The following is a 15,453-nucleotide window of genomic DNA, read 5'->3' as shown; positions in this document are numbered from 1 at the left end:
AGCTGAGCTCTAGATTTATTGCTTGTTACATAAACTTCACCCATTTACACTTAATGTAAGTACATATGGAGAAATTCTGCCATCTATGGTTACAAATCCATAGTGATGAATTGCTACTATAATTTTCACAGAAATTTTACATTCACAGTGCCCAACCCCTTGACCCTGTCCACAACACCTCGTACCTTCCCCTCAGTCCCCCTCTAAGAACTCTCCCTCACACCTTTGGGATGAATTGTTCATAATTAGAGTTCCCGGTTTTATGCCGTTTATTTTTTTAGCATTGCTGTTGGTATTTATCCATATTTCTTTCTGGGCAATGGTATTGATCCACATTAATTTTGTGTTTTGAGAATAAACGGAGTAGTAAAATGGTATATTTCCACGTTTGTTTAACTCTTAGACGTGCATTCATACGTCGATGCCTGTCGCATTTTAGGAAATTAAGCAGCCATATATAACAAAACACTACACTCACAGGTGCATATTAATGTTATACTGCAAATATATGTTAACATATGCCTGTATTTAAGGCATTCGGGTTCTGTTTTATAACTCCCCATTGTGGCTATCTGCTCAGTTTTTGCCTGGAAACAATGAAGGAGCGTGAAGAGTCTTACACAAAAGCACAATTTTCAGTATTTTTACGTTTTTAATAATAAATACAGACATGAAACTGATTTTTTTGAGTCTGTGTTATCTGTAAAAACTCAGTAAAAATGGAAAACTGAGAGCCCCATTTATAATATGGCTGTACTATTACAGCCTGGGCCCTATAAGCATCCCTCGGCATTTGGACAAACTATTAAGGGGTCCATTATGATGTCGGGCGGATTTCCACCGCCAGGTTGGCGGTGGCTACCGCCAGCCTGGCGGAGGAAATCCGCCCGACATCATCAGCACAATTCCCCTCCGCCATATTAGGATGGTGGAGGGGACCGTGGCGGTGCGAAACACCGCCCGCCTGTTTTCCGCCCGGTCGCCTGGCGGCCAGGGCGGAAAGCCTGTAACATGGTGGCGGTGTCTTGTAGACACTGCCCGCCATATTACAATGTGCATTTCACTTTGCATTTCCGTGGCGGCAATGCCGCCACGGAGAGGCATGCGGAGACTCCCTGCGGGGGCCCGTTGCGGGCCCCCGGGGAGTCGTGGCTTGGGGGGTTGCACATGGGGGGTACCTATGGTACCGCCCCACATTTCAAAGTGCAACATGGCAGACACCGCGCGGTGCCTGTCATGTTGCACTTTGATATGAAAACGTGCACTTTTAACATGGCAGCGGGCGGAGATTTCTGCTCCGCCCACCGCAATTACACCCGTACAGGATGCGCCCGACTGTGTGGCGGGCGCATCCTAATGCCCTGATCGGGACCCCCGCCCTTAAGGCGGGCGGTCCCGGGTCCCGATGTGATGGCGGGCGGACTAAGTCCGCCCGTCATCATAATGGACCCCTAAGTTACAGAAATACTGGCAAAAAATATTGCGATACAAAAATATAGTGATGCAAAAATATTATTGTCAAAAATATCGATTTTTCAGGTAAGTAATATGGTGGGCAAGAATATTGTTGTTAATATCGATTTCAACAATACAGTTGTAAAAAATATTGTTTTTGTATTATCTTTATGTGTTTAAGTTCATTTGTTAATTGTATGTGTTATTGTTTGTATAATTGTTAGTAATATTTGTACATAAAGTTTAGAATTTTAAGTGATTTATAATTTATGATTCAATTGCTAATAGTGATTTGTAGTGTTGGAACAGGTTGCTAGGTTTTTAGGGGTATAATGTGGGAAGTTAATTAAGTAATAATTGATTATACAATTAATAATGTATTATTAAATATTTAATTGATTATTTGTTAATCATGTAAATTATGTAATCATTATATTTTTTGCTATACATGTGGGCTGTTGGGTTTGGGGGGTATAATGTGGGAAGTTAAGTAATAAATATTTTTTTTATTGATAATTATTAAAAAATTTAATTATCATGGAATTGTTTAATTGTTTTTATTTTTCTATACATAATTCTTTTGTGATATATAATACTGTTTCAACTAAGAGTTTTATATTTGTTATAAATTAATAGGGTGATTCAAATATTTTATCTGTTTGAAGTGTAGTACTTTCCCTACAGTTACACAGAATGGAGTGGGAATAGTAAATATAACCCCGTCGAAGTCCATGCTTTCCCTACTGCTACACAGACTTTAATAGGAAGAGTACATATTACCCTTTCAAAGTCCAATGTTTTCCCTACTATTGCAAAGACTGGAGTGGAAAAAGTAAATGTAACCCCTCCAAAGTCCAACACTTTTTCTACTGTTGCAATCTGGAGTGGGAATAGTAAATTTAATCCTTCGAAATCCAACTCTTTCCTTACTGTTTACCCTCTGTGTTCCAACGATTTCCCTACTGTTGCACAGACTGGAGTGAGAATAGTAAATGTTATCCCTCCGATGTCCAGTGCTTTCACAACAGTTGCACAGACTGGAGCAGGAATAGTAAATTTTACCTCTCCAAAGTCCAACACTTTCCCTACTATTCCACAGACAGGAGTGGGAGTAGTAAATGTAACCCCTCCAAAGTTCAACACCGTCGCTACTGTTGTACATGGGAATAGTAAATGTAACCCCTTCAAAGTCCAACACTTTCCCTATTACTGAACAAACTGGGGAGGGAATAGTAAATCTATTATTCCCTGACTTCAATACATTTTTAAATACTTTTTTCAATATAGTTATTATTATTATATATTTAATTTTATATTAATTGTATCCAAATGCCCCAAAGCATTCTGGGGAGCACTTGACAGCTCGCCATACCCTGCGGTGTTCACTGCTTGCCTGCCTCGATTTTTCCAGTTCATTAATGCCTTGCCTGACTCGTTTCGAGGTTAAAGAACCTCTTCCTCAGCGGCTGGTGCTTTGACAAATGGCGCAGAGAGTACTCGTTTAAATAGAATGCTTTAATTGGTCGCTCAGTGCGTTTGCATATCATCCTGCATTCTGGGACATGTGGTCCAACGAGCATTAATCAATTCACATTAGTAGGTCCCAAGCGCCACAGTCACATTAAAAGCATTGCAATTTCCTATAGTAGGATCCAGAAGAGGAAACAAGCAATTACAAGCGGCTTGCTGTGCTAATCGATCATGGAAAAGTTCCCAACCATAGCCTCTCCATCATTGTGGGATGGTGCTCCCCCCACGCGTGGACCAATTGAAGCTTTCTATTTAAACAAGTACTCTCTGCGCCATTTGTCAAAGCACCAGTCTCTGAGGAAGAGGTTTTTTAACCTCGAAACGCGCCATGCAAGGCATTAATGAACTGGAAAAATCGAGGCAAGCAAGCAGTGAACACTGCAGGGTGTGGTGAGCTGTCGAGTGCTCCCATTAATGCTTTGGGACACTTGGATGTAATATAGTAACATATATATAGTATATATCTATATATATATATATGTTTTTATCATAGTAAATAAAAAAATAATATAATGTAAAAAATATATTTTTCATGGTGTTACACTATATATGTATATATAAACCTACACATGTGTGTGTGTGTGTGTTTATGTAGATATATACATTTATACATAGTGTTAAATATTACTTAAATGTATTTGATTTACATTATATCAATGTTATATATAAAATTGATAAGATTTACTATTTTAACCTATATGTATACATTTATATATGTGTATATATATATATATATATATATATATATATATATATATATATATATATATATTAATTAAAAGAGATTTTTTATGTTTTTCACAATATTAGTGTGAAACTATATTTTCTTTTCGCTATTTTTGTGCTTACCATTTTATGTATAGGGAAACAATGTTTTTGTAATCAATATTTTTGACATGATATTTCTTTCAAATTGGTCTGTTTGATATTCTGTCAATGATTCAATCCCTCCAGATTAGCCAACACGTCACCTTCTAAAAACAAAGAAGTGGTAAGAAATATATAATTGATCTACTGTATAAAAAAGGAAGGAAAATGAAACAAAAAGAAAGAAAAGAAGAAAGAAAGATAAATGGCTGAAAATAGATGTTTCCTTAAATGTAAAATGACAGATGAAGTGATAGGCCCTTAAAAGTTACACAATGTAGCTATCTAATAAGGCAAACAATGTCTGACTAAGAAGAGAGAGAAAAGGGGAAATGAAGAAAAAGAGAACTCAATGACCACTTATCAACATTAATCAATTTCTGCAAATGTAATCATATCCGTAACATTGTACATCTGGAACATTGTCTTGAGCGAGCCGGGCAGAATCTAAGCCCCTTGTACACAATTTTAGGATCAGTTCTTGCATGTAGTCATCACCGCAATGCTTTTGCAGAGATTTCAATTAATTGATGAACTCCACAAAGTTAGTCCACTGTGGTATGAATGAAGTCGCTGCTAACAAAAAAAAGAAATCCCTACATTGATTTGGTCAAGATGGACGTGCTCAATCATAATTTTCCCAGACCGTCAAAACAAGAAATGGCGAAGCCATTAGGTCTGGCTTCAGCCCTTTGTCTTTGTCTGTGCTTTTATTGTTTTGTCATGGTTTTTACAAAACGTTATAGGCGGGGAAGCTGTTGGGCCCTCATCAATCGAAAATAAAAAACAGTGGCTGAAAGCAAAAACTTTTTTGGTCTCAAAAAAGCACATACTACATTGTAATCCCTGGCACTTCAGGTAAGTACTTTGTATGTGGATGTGCTCCCTGTGAAATGGCAGAATGCCGTTACTCACGTAAAGTTAGCCAATTGCTGAGGTGGGTTGTCCCAGGGCTCTGTTCTGTTTGTTATAGTGGACAGAAGAAAATGTGAATGGCTCAATAGGGAACCAGTGGATGAAGATGGTTGGCTCAAAGCCTCTTGAAGTAAGTATTTTGTACAAATAATCTTTGTAAAATCAATAGGTATTGGCTAAGGCCATGAGCTCCTTTTTCGAGCCCTGCATAACAGGCAATGGAAAAGATGGCAGCACCACCAATTAGGGCTCCCCACTGCTGAGAGATACAGGATGATTTTTCTCAGACGTCTCCAATAAGCACTGCGTGCCGTGCATTAGGGGAGATATGGTTGCGAAGCTCATAGCTTCAGAAATAACTTCTTTCAGTGGCATTTAGGTGTTAAGCACCATAATGCCCCTTAATCTGATGTTTTTAAAGGAAGTTTATATTTAAAGAACCATAACTTCCCTTTATCAAAGATTTGTCAGTGTTTTTTTGTGGTTTTGTAATGTTATACTTTGTCTACAGACAAAAGAAACAACACGCTATGCATGCCCTTAGGTGAACTGTTAGCACAGGGTATGGTTTTCCCAGTGCTCATCCTCAGAATGTGCTTGTCTGGCTTTCAGCCACGAGCAGAGCAGGTTCTTGGCACAGGCTGACTGCAGACGTCCTTTTTTGCCATTTGCAATGGGCCATGGGTATGACCTATCACTGTGCCCTGTATCCAGATCAGTGGTGTCACAGCCGAGGCCTTTGCCATTCAACGTGTGCTCTGAATGCATGCCTGGCCTTTGGCGACACCATGTTCCCTGTACCAAGAAACTGCTGCTCCCACCTCCTTCTAGAAAGGGGTCACAAGCATGTCAATATGGATACTAAGACCTTATTATGACTTGCGTTTTTTCACCCGGAGTAATAACTTTGGTTGAAATTACTCTTACGGGTGTTTCAGGACCCGAATTATAGGGGGCGAAATCTATGGACCTGATCATTCCAGCCAGGGTTCACAGAGTCTGCTGGGTCAGATGCTGCGTATTCTGGGGGAAGCAGTTAATCCTCCCTCAAGACAAGCACAACCATAATGGTCACTGCTGACCGACCCTCATGTAACACCCTTAACCCCTACCATCAATCCCTGTTACATTTTCCGCAGAGCAGGTGGAAAGTGTCAGTGCCACAGTGGTGAAAAACTGCTTTGAAAAGCACTAGGTAACCCTGGGTGCAAGTAGTTATTCCTCATTTTTGGGGGAAAACTCTTAATGACGGACGTTTTCAGCATCAATACTGGCCGATGAACTTAATTCGGGCACTCCAGGGTATCTCCACTGCAAACCCTGGCCAACATATAAAGAGACCCTAAGTGTGCACTTGGATTTGAGAACCCAATGTAGATGTGCCCTGGTATGCAGAGGTAGAGACCCTCATGGGTAGTCCTGGGGGTCCAGCAAGCCCTGTCATCCAGAGCTCGTTTGCACCCTCTACATGGATATGGGTTTTGACAGATGGCATCAGGGTCACTGTGAGATGCTGCGCCAACGAAATCGCAAGCTGATAGAGGGGTTAAGACGCACACGTGTCCTCAGGAGAAAGAAACAGGTGTCAGAAGGTGTCCCTGCAGCAATTGTGAAACATAGGGTAGACGATGAGGGAGGAGCACAAGCCCAGTTGTGAAAAGACCCTCACCAAATGACATTTGTATGGAGTCTGCAATGGGTATAGAGAGAGAGTAGCCAACTGGGCAAACTATAGGCCCTACGTGCCTTGTTGTTTGAAATAAGTGTTCCTTGCTAGGCTGGAGATGGTCCCTAAAGAGAAGTGGCAATTTCTCCAACGGAGAATAGGCAGAAGCTAGAAAAGACAAACTGACTCTTTTCAGACCAAAGTCCATGGCTGTGAAAGGATAGGCAGAGTTGATAAAGAGTGCAATGAGTTGGTTGACACACAAATCAGCGATAGTTCACTAATGTGAGATCAGCAAAAATCTAACTTATTGTAAACAAAATATTCACCCTGCGGGTGTTGCTGGATGAGGTTAAGGACCATATTGCACAAACAGATGGTAAGTAAGGCGGTAGAGCCAGACCCGCGGCTCAAAGGGTTGGAGATTGAAATGGAGAGTCACAAAACTGTGGGCACGCAATATGATAATGCCACACTTACTTGAATGAAAGCAAATACAAAGATTCTTGACAATGCAGGGAGAAACAGCTTCCTTTATTTTTGGGGCCTCCTCCAAAAGGTCTGTCAGTCATCTACCTTGATAACTGAGCCACACAGATTTTACTGTGTTTTTTTATGAGGAATGTATAATGAATTTATTTCTAATGTTTTATACATGCATGTATTTCAATGCATTGTTCCGAATGAATGAACTACATTTAAAATGGTGATTGCTTCTTTTAGATCACCACCTACAACCGTGCTTTCGGAGAACAGCCATTACAACGCGGGGATTACCCCGCACTACCATTACAACGTGGGGATTACAACGAAAGTCGTTACAACGACTTTCGCTGGAGGGCGGTGTTGGATAGGGAATAGTTTAATTTTCTATCCAACACCTTCCCTACTGTCAACGTGGGCTGGAGTTGGAATAGAAAATTAAACTATTCTACTATCCAGTGCCCTCCAGCGAAAGTCGTTGTAACTACTTTCGTTGTAATCCCCGCGTTGTAATGGCATGCGGGGTAAAAGCCCGTGTCGTAATGACATACAACCGTGCTTTCCCATGATCATTCTGTACGGAATCTGGAATAAAGATCTGACTCGAGGAAGCCAGGCTTCCGAGATGTGTCATGCTCAATCAAAGAAAAGTGCCAACTTTATTAACAAAACAGACGTTGAAGTTTGCAAATCGTAATTGAAACGATCTTCTATCTCTCCGTTTGGTAATTGTTTTGGGGTCCACCACACGGGACAGGGCAGTTTCTACCATTAGGCAAGACTAGGTGGCCGCCTAGGGCGGCAAAAGGGCTAGGGCGACAAAAGGGGGAATTTTTTTTATTTGATCCTACCTAGGTAAAGCTAGGCGGCCGCTTAGTACTGCCTATTGGTAGAAACGGCCCTGCCCTCAGGACCCTTCACGGGGCACAGACTGTCTCTTGCCGGATCCAGCCAGAGAGGGTGACATGCGCCAAATCCCCACCCCGTCCACTTTGTCTCTTTACAATGCATCCGAAAAGTCCTGGAATCCAAAACAAGCAGCGTCTCGGCGAGTACAAGAGAAGGGGCTGGCAGTGCAGGGAATGTACACTGTTTTAAACCGCTCGCCACGGCTTTCCTAAACACCAAGAGCTCACAGAGAGGGGTGTAGTGAGAACTGATTTCAGTGCTTTGAGGAGCCCTTATGATGTCACAGGTGCTGTACAAATAACATGCAACCTAACGCAGGATGGAAGCTGATAGCCCGCTACTTGAAAGGGGGCCATCCTCTGCTACTTCAAGGCACCCCCACTGCTGGGCTGTGCATCTTCAGCACCAGCCACAGACCACCTGCGTGCAGTCTGCACACCATGCACAGAGCTGCAAAGACCCTGCAGACCGTATTTACTCATTTCTCATCACAGAATCAAATAGCCTTCATATGATTCCTGTTGGCATAGTGCAAACCCAAAGACACAAAATTGCCCAAGGCTGCAATAGCAGTGTCGGTGCTCACTCCCTGGCAATTGTCAACACAGCACATGAGACGCACAATGAGAACGGATGTCAACAAACTTACAAATGGAGGGCTAGACCCCAATGTCGCTCATGTTTTTCAATAAAAAAGTAAATTTTGTCTCATTTGACCGTCATAAAAAAATCATATATTTTTTTAACCGCTCGGTACCTTTTTGAAGACATTGTTGGAAGGTTGAGGAGAGTAACTGCGTGACGATTGCCTCTTATCCTGTAAATATCACATATAACCTTTACGCATTTCATTACTGGTAACTGGTTAATTGCTTAACAACTGAATGATTAGAGATTTGCACTTAAGTTGGCTTCATCTTCAACATGCCTTAAACTATTAAAAATGGTTAGTGTTCTCTTTCGGAATTCTGGGCTGAAATATTGGCAGCTCAGTAAACTTTGCGCCTGTTGTCATAATAATAGGCTGTTCGTGCCTAACAAAAATTAATGTGTCCTCATGATGTAAAGCAACTTGTGCTCGTTTAAAGCGCTCTGATACCCGATACTTTCGGGTCAGGATCGCTCTATATAAAACTCTGCAAAAAAACAAAAGAACTGCCCACTAGCCTAGTGTCATGTCCAATACCATCATCCGGTAGTGACTGTTTAGACCAACGTCAATGTCCACGCTGGGATTTTTGAGCCAGTGCTTACCCTGTTAAAAGTAAGACTACAAATCCCAGAATGCAACGCACAGGTGGCCCCAAACCCAGGATTGATTCAAGGTGTTCCACAACATGGAACCACTTGTCAACTATGGTGAAGTGTGCATTCTGTCTTGCTCCGGCTGAAATTCTGGTCAGGATTACTCTCATACGGTAACATGCACGAGCTTGTCATAACTTCTATTCACAGTGCCAAGAAGCAGTTTATTCTGTGTTGTACGCCAAACTTTATTAATGTCTTGCCATAGTCTCTGATTAGCGCAGATTTGAGCATCATGAACTATAATCTCCCTGACGTTGAAATCTTTTAATTGTTGTGATCAGCCTCTATTAATTGGATACAATGGAGATGATAACTATTTCAGGTACCTCAGTGAAAAAAAAACAAGAGTCGGCAAAACCACTAGGTCTGGCCTTGGAAGATGGTGCAGGTTACTATTTTTGTTGTTTCTGGTTTTGAAAACGAGGTGCACTGTCGCCTCAGTGATATTTAAACACAAGGCTCTATTGGGCATCCGTGTACATAGTTCTGTGAGTGTATGGCTACCGTAACGGTCTGGCCTGGGCCTTTCGTTGAGGTCGTTTGCAGGACTGATTGTTGTGATTGTGTTTCCTGATAGTAAATGAGAGTAACATAGAAGCGTTCGGCAGTAGAGGGTGTGCCTCTCTAGCCTGGATGACAGGGGGAGAGAGTGATGGTAGTAAAAGGGAGGGGGCGTCATTTTCAATTCTCGCCTAGGGTGGCAAAACACCTATAAACAGCCCTGACACGGGAGGAGATATTCATTGTTTACAAATTTAATAAAGACACTGATGACTGAGAGTTGGTGTTTCAGACAATTGACTTTCTTCTAGCATAATCTATATCTGAAGGACTGCATGCAGCCAGAAGCCGACGTGATGCACTGCATACGTGAATTGTATTTAAAATGTGCATTAACATCTGAACTTCTTGTATCATTTGAATTATGGTGTGAACGTCCTACCCAGCAGGATAAGACTCCTGATACGCTGCGCACCAACATGCATCACACCCACTGTGGAGCAAAGAGTGCAGCCGGGTCTCCCACCAAGGATGGCCAATTAATGCAGATGCAATTTTGGATGATACTGGAATTCACTGGTTGCTTTTTGAGACCACCAATTTCGTGACACAGGTCACCTGCAAAGTGGCAAACTATGGTGGCAGTGATCATTTACAACGTGATCAGTTATAAACATTTTAGCTAGCACACTCTGCAGCATTATGAGACACAGGGTCGTTGGCATGTCTTATATTTTGACCCAGTCGAGACACTGAAATCTGTCTAGTACTTTCTAAAACAGTCATTTCAAGGTTCTATGTAGAAAATGTAACTCTGGGCGTTATTGCGCAAAATGGCATCCTGCCATGGGTTGCTCAAATATGTATTGTTAATATGTATGCCTAAATATGTATAATCTCAAACCCATATGTTCTGCCAGTGTTCCTGTACAATGCAGTGTCACACACCTATGTCAATCGAGCAACTTTTCAATCGTTGGCGCCCATGTTTGATCAAGATTGATATTCACTTTTGAATTTTTGGGAATAGACATATAACTATTGGCCTTAAAGCGACACTTCATCCACCACATAGATATGAAACTTTGCCTCATCAAGTAAACAGATATTGGGATCTCAATAGTCCAAGAGATGTTTGTTAAATAGGCTATCAATATTTTGTGTGGGCCTTAGTTTTAGTGTGTTTGTAATCAGTGATGGAAGGGTATGGTACTGCTCCACGTATCACTTTCCCCAAAAAAGTTCTCTGATAATGAAGAGAGCTGGTATAAGATAATTTAACTGCTTGTTTAATCTTGAGCAATATCTGCTTACCTGGGGTAGCTGTCCCTGTAGATCAGGGTTGGGCAGAAGAGAAAGTAAAGGTAGCTGGAAAACTCTGGAAGTTTCACTTTCTTTCCTAAAATATAAAAGGGTAGATGAGGATAAACTGTCAGTTTGGTGGCTAAGCACTTTTTAGAGGATCGCACAACATATTTTGACAAAATAAAATTATTTTTTATTTGTTTATTGGAGTTTGTAACGTACATAACAACTCACAAATACACGTGACATAAATTAAGGCCAAGAAGGTACAAACATTCCCATTACCGAGGACGTGCTTTCCATTACATCGCTCTATAAACACGCAGCTCTGCTACAGAAATATATTACGAGCCCGACTGGTCTTGGGTGAGCCACCTCCCTAACATGTTTTTTTATTTTTATATGAGGCTTGTACATTTTAAAATAAGACGCACAATTGCTTGGTGATGTGCTGATGCAGATGTCAGTCTTTTACCCCCAATCCACCAGAAACAACATGGACAAACTTTCAGAGATCGTCAAGCACTGTGTTTGCATAGCCTAACAGCCCCCATCTTGGATATGGATGAATTGGGCCACTTGATGCCACAGTTACAATATCCTACTCTTAAGAGCAGGAATGCTTCGGGGGGCTGTCCAAGTATACTTCTGCCCTGAAGGCAAGCACACAATCCTCCTTGTAAAAAAAGAAACTGGACCCCAGTTCTGACAGTGCTCCGTGCCTCCGAAGGGTCACCAGGTATTGGGCGGAACCACCACTGAAAGATCGAAGCAAAGTTTGTTAGCTAAGGAACGAGGCTCCAAAGATCAGTCAGCTGGTCCATACTCCTTTCAATCAATCAATCAATCAATCTATCAAATATTGAAATATTGAAATAGACGTCACACCTACTTAGAGTAGATAGAGGACACATGAAGCACAGGCTTTGTGTGCTCAATGAGCAGCTAAAAGGAAATGAACAGACTTTTGTTGATCTTGGCAACAGAAAAAGGTATCACAATCTATGGCTTTAATTCTGCATGGTAGCCACGTGGACGTAAATAACAAGTTGATAACTACATTGGCTACCTGGCTCGACCGCATCAGTCGAGCCAGGGACACATCAGGTTACAATACCGGAGAGCTGCCTGTGACAAAGTCTACAGGGCCCTCCACCTGGGTGGACCATGGGGCACAACTTTGCTCTCTAAGAAATACTGTCGGTACAACGTTAACCGTATGTATATTGATCAGATACACACATTAGGTGTGTCTTTATGATTTTGCCTTAATATTCAGGTTGATTCGAAGGAGTGGCATACATGGGGCTGGCCCTCATGTTGTCCTGAAGAAAAGGTGTAGGGGACACCTTGAAACATGTCGACAGGATACTAGGGACTATGACAACATAACAGTTACTGTTTCCTTTATCCAACCCCTTTTTTAACATACCAACTAGAGGCAAGAATAAAGAGTTGGCTTACTAGCTAGGTATTTTTAACTAACACTCATCACCACTCCACATCACACACTGCACTACACATAGCTTCACTAATAGTGCTCCTACGTATCCCTCGCAAGTCGTAGCATGCCCCAAGCAGTAGATGCTTGGGATGGCCCCAATGATGAAGCATGTCACCGAAGGGCAACCTTGGGTGAGTGAGGGGACTCAAGAAAAGGATTTTCTTTTCCAAGACGGCACTGCCCAAAATCTGGGCTGCCCTGAATAAACCTTCTCCCAGGCTAGGTTCGTATGATCCATTTGTTGGATTTGAGTGGTATACTCTACATTTCAGGAGGCAGAACCTTCTCCCTCCTTTTTGCTAAAAGGTTCTCTAACATCTTCAGTTCTTAGTGTATCTAGTTGAACGCACAAGGCTTTACGGACTCTGTATTATTTGGCGATGCATATTCCATGCAAGTAGGCCTTCAGGGCATCTAAAGTTGTGCCGACTGAGACCACGAGTCCACTGAGCCCTCATTTGTCTGGAGGAAGTTCAGGATTTTGGTCTGTACTTCCTTTTTGAAAACATTTTTGAGAAGGTACAGTGGGTATAGTTTCCAAGTGAAAGCCCTGTGAGCCAGGGCAGGCTGTTCTAAGATGAGTTTGACTTGGGTGAGGTCTAACAGTGTACAAGGTAGATGTTCCACTTGATTCACCCGTGTGCGTGCTTCTTCCGTACTTAGCCAGTAGTTCAGTCGGGCCCATGTGGCATGAGTAGTGGAGATATGCGTCTCCTTCTTAGCCCAGGTGTCTCAGGCCATATATTGACTTTTTTCCTGGATCCATGGCAGCTGCCAGTACTGTTGCAGCCTTAAGGTGTGAGCGGAATCTGAGAGTTCAACAATCCACTTGTCGGTCCATTACTAGATTAAAGTCTCCGCCCCATAGTATATGTTGTGGAGACAGTGAAGTGCACTTGTACCAGATCTGTTTGACAAAGTTTGTATTGCTGATGTTGGGGCCGTAAGAGTTCTAAAGCGGATGTGCTTACCATATAGTACGCCCTGATCAGTTTGAATCTCCCATGAGGATCATTAAGCTCGTAGAGTAGATGAAAGGGAATGCCATGCCTAAATGGAGGATTCTCCCCCTGACGTAGGAAGAAAATGTTTCAAGTGCTTTGTAGCCATGCCATTTTGATGTAAAGTGGGAGGTACTGTCGGCCATCAGATGTGTCTCCCAGAGGAGAGCTACATCTATCTGGTGTCTGTCTAGTATGCAAGTACCTGTCTGATTTTCCAGGGGTTGTTAAGCCCCCGGACATTCAATAGGAAGAGATGTAGGTGTGTTACTGCACCTCTAGTCACGGCTGCCAGGGTGTAGTTACAGTCTGAGCGAGCTGTGTCACCTCATAAGAATGCAGATCCTTGCCCTGTGTCCCTTTGCCTGCCACGGAAGTTGTATTAATTGCTCTTTATGAGAAATGTAAGTATCTGCATATAGCTATGATTTACCCCAGAATCCCACCCCAATCCACACTAGCCTCCCCAACCTGCCAGTGAACCTCTTCCTACCCCACCCACCTTTAGTGCACCAACACGGTGCAAGCACCCTCGCACACAGTAATTGTAATCTGAACTGGTAAGGGGTTTTTCCTTAGGGCAAATCAGATTGTCATTCCAACGCCTCGTACAAGGGGCGTTTGCCGGGGTGGGGGCTGTGGTGAAAGGAACAGGCAACAAGAAGGTCATTAACCAGTGTTAGGGATCGGCACCAGTCCTCTGGTGATAAGCAGTACAGTTTAGCAATATGTGCCCGGGGATCATCTGATAGAATCCTCCCAGTTTATATTATAGTATATTAGCTGGCCCCCCATGTCGAGCTGTCACTTTCAACCCAGAATTAATAGAGACCTTCGCTCTGTCGGAGGATCTATTGCACCACGCTCAGGTTATCATCATGTCCAGGTGTGTTTGCAGAGGTTGCTGCACCCCTCTCAGAGATCATGCATGTTGTGAAAGGGGCTGCGCTGTTCAGGTCTTGGGAAAAGTGCGGCTTGTTTCAGTGCAACTTTTCAGCTGTGCAGATAAATAATGGCGTAGGGGCTGCTGGCTCGCTGGAGTTAGCACTTCAGTGGCAGGTACTCATGCCTCACCTCCTGGACCGCTATGCTGAAGTCTCAGAAGATAAAGAGGGTATTACCCTCGTGGCTAAGGTTGCACTGCTTTCTCGCCAACTGGAGAACAGTGTTGGGGTCTTTGAAATTGTAAAGCCTTGCTATTATAGATTGCATTGGAGCTCCTAGAGGGGTCTTGGATCTAGGGAGTGATGCGCCCTTCCCACAACAAAAAAGAGTGAAATGCAGTCTACTTAAAATAGAGACTTAAAAAGAGATTTTGTACTCCTCCATCTTGTTAGTATTGGTGTACCCCAGCAGGCCTACTAGTCAGAGGTTATTGTGGTGAGACCTAGCCTACAGCTGCTCGTTCTTTGCCTGTATGACCTTAAGGACTTTTGGCATGTTGAGGAGCTTGGCACAATCGCCGTGCCATCCTGTAGTGTTGAAAATCAGGCCTCAGCATTCACAATTTGTTTTTCGTGTCTGTCTAGTTTAGAAGAGATCTTGTCCATTCTGGCAGATAGCATGTCTAGTTTGCCTATTGAGGTGAGGCTCTTTTTGCATATGTAACAGGAGTGATTTTATGTCAGTGTCCTCATCTACAGCATCAGCCACCCTCAGGGCACCCAAACCCTTCAACAGGTTGCTTTGCGTCGAACTGCAGTTTGGCCCGTTTGTGGCCACCTTTACCCATGGTGGTGCGTTGTGCTCTGGTCATTTGTTTGGCCAGTCCCAGCAATGTCAATCCTGAACTGCAAAGAGTGGAGCCCATTGTGGGGAACCCCACGATCCCCGTGTCATCTTACAAGTGTCCTCTTTGCTGGTGTCCACAGCCGGAAACTCGCGCCTGAACAGGAAGGGGGTCAGTGAGTGTCTTGAGGCATGTGGCAGGTATGATCTTTTCTGCCACTCCCCCAGTCCGTAAAGCCTCAGCCAACACCAGTAGCCACCGCTATGATGGCATTTCACAT

The 15,453-nt window shown here is 42.8% G+C and overlaps 1 protein-coding gene across 1 annotated transcript in view; it reads right to left on the bottom strand.

Moving 5' to 3' along the window:
- Positions 1–15,453, bottom strand: part of SOAT2 (sterol O-acyltransferase 2) — a 463,801-nt gene that overhangs the window by 175,596 nt on the left and 272,752 nt on the right. Inside the window, exon 8 of the mRNA XM_078687322.1 lies at positions 10,949–11,033. Coding sequence (XP_078543448.1) covers positions 10,949–11,033 — 85 coding nt within the window. The remainder of the gene's footprint in view (positions 1–10,948; positions 11,034–15,453) is intronic.

Source organism: Lissotriton helveticus, chromosome 1_1, assembly GCF_964261635.1.
Source record: "Lissotriton helveticus chromosome 1_1, aLisHel1.1, whole genome shotgun sequence".
Classification (NCBI taxonomy): domain Eukaryota; kingdom Metazoa; phylum Chordata; class Amphibia; order Caudata; family Salamandridae; genus Lissotriton; species Lissotriton helveticus.
Note: the sequence above shows the minus strand (reverse complement) of the source record. Positions and strands in the feature narration are given on the sequence as shown.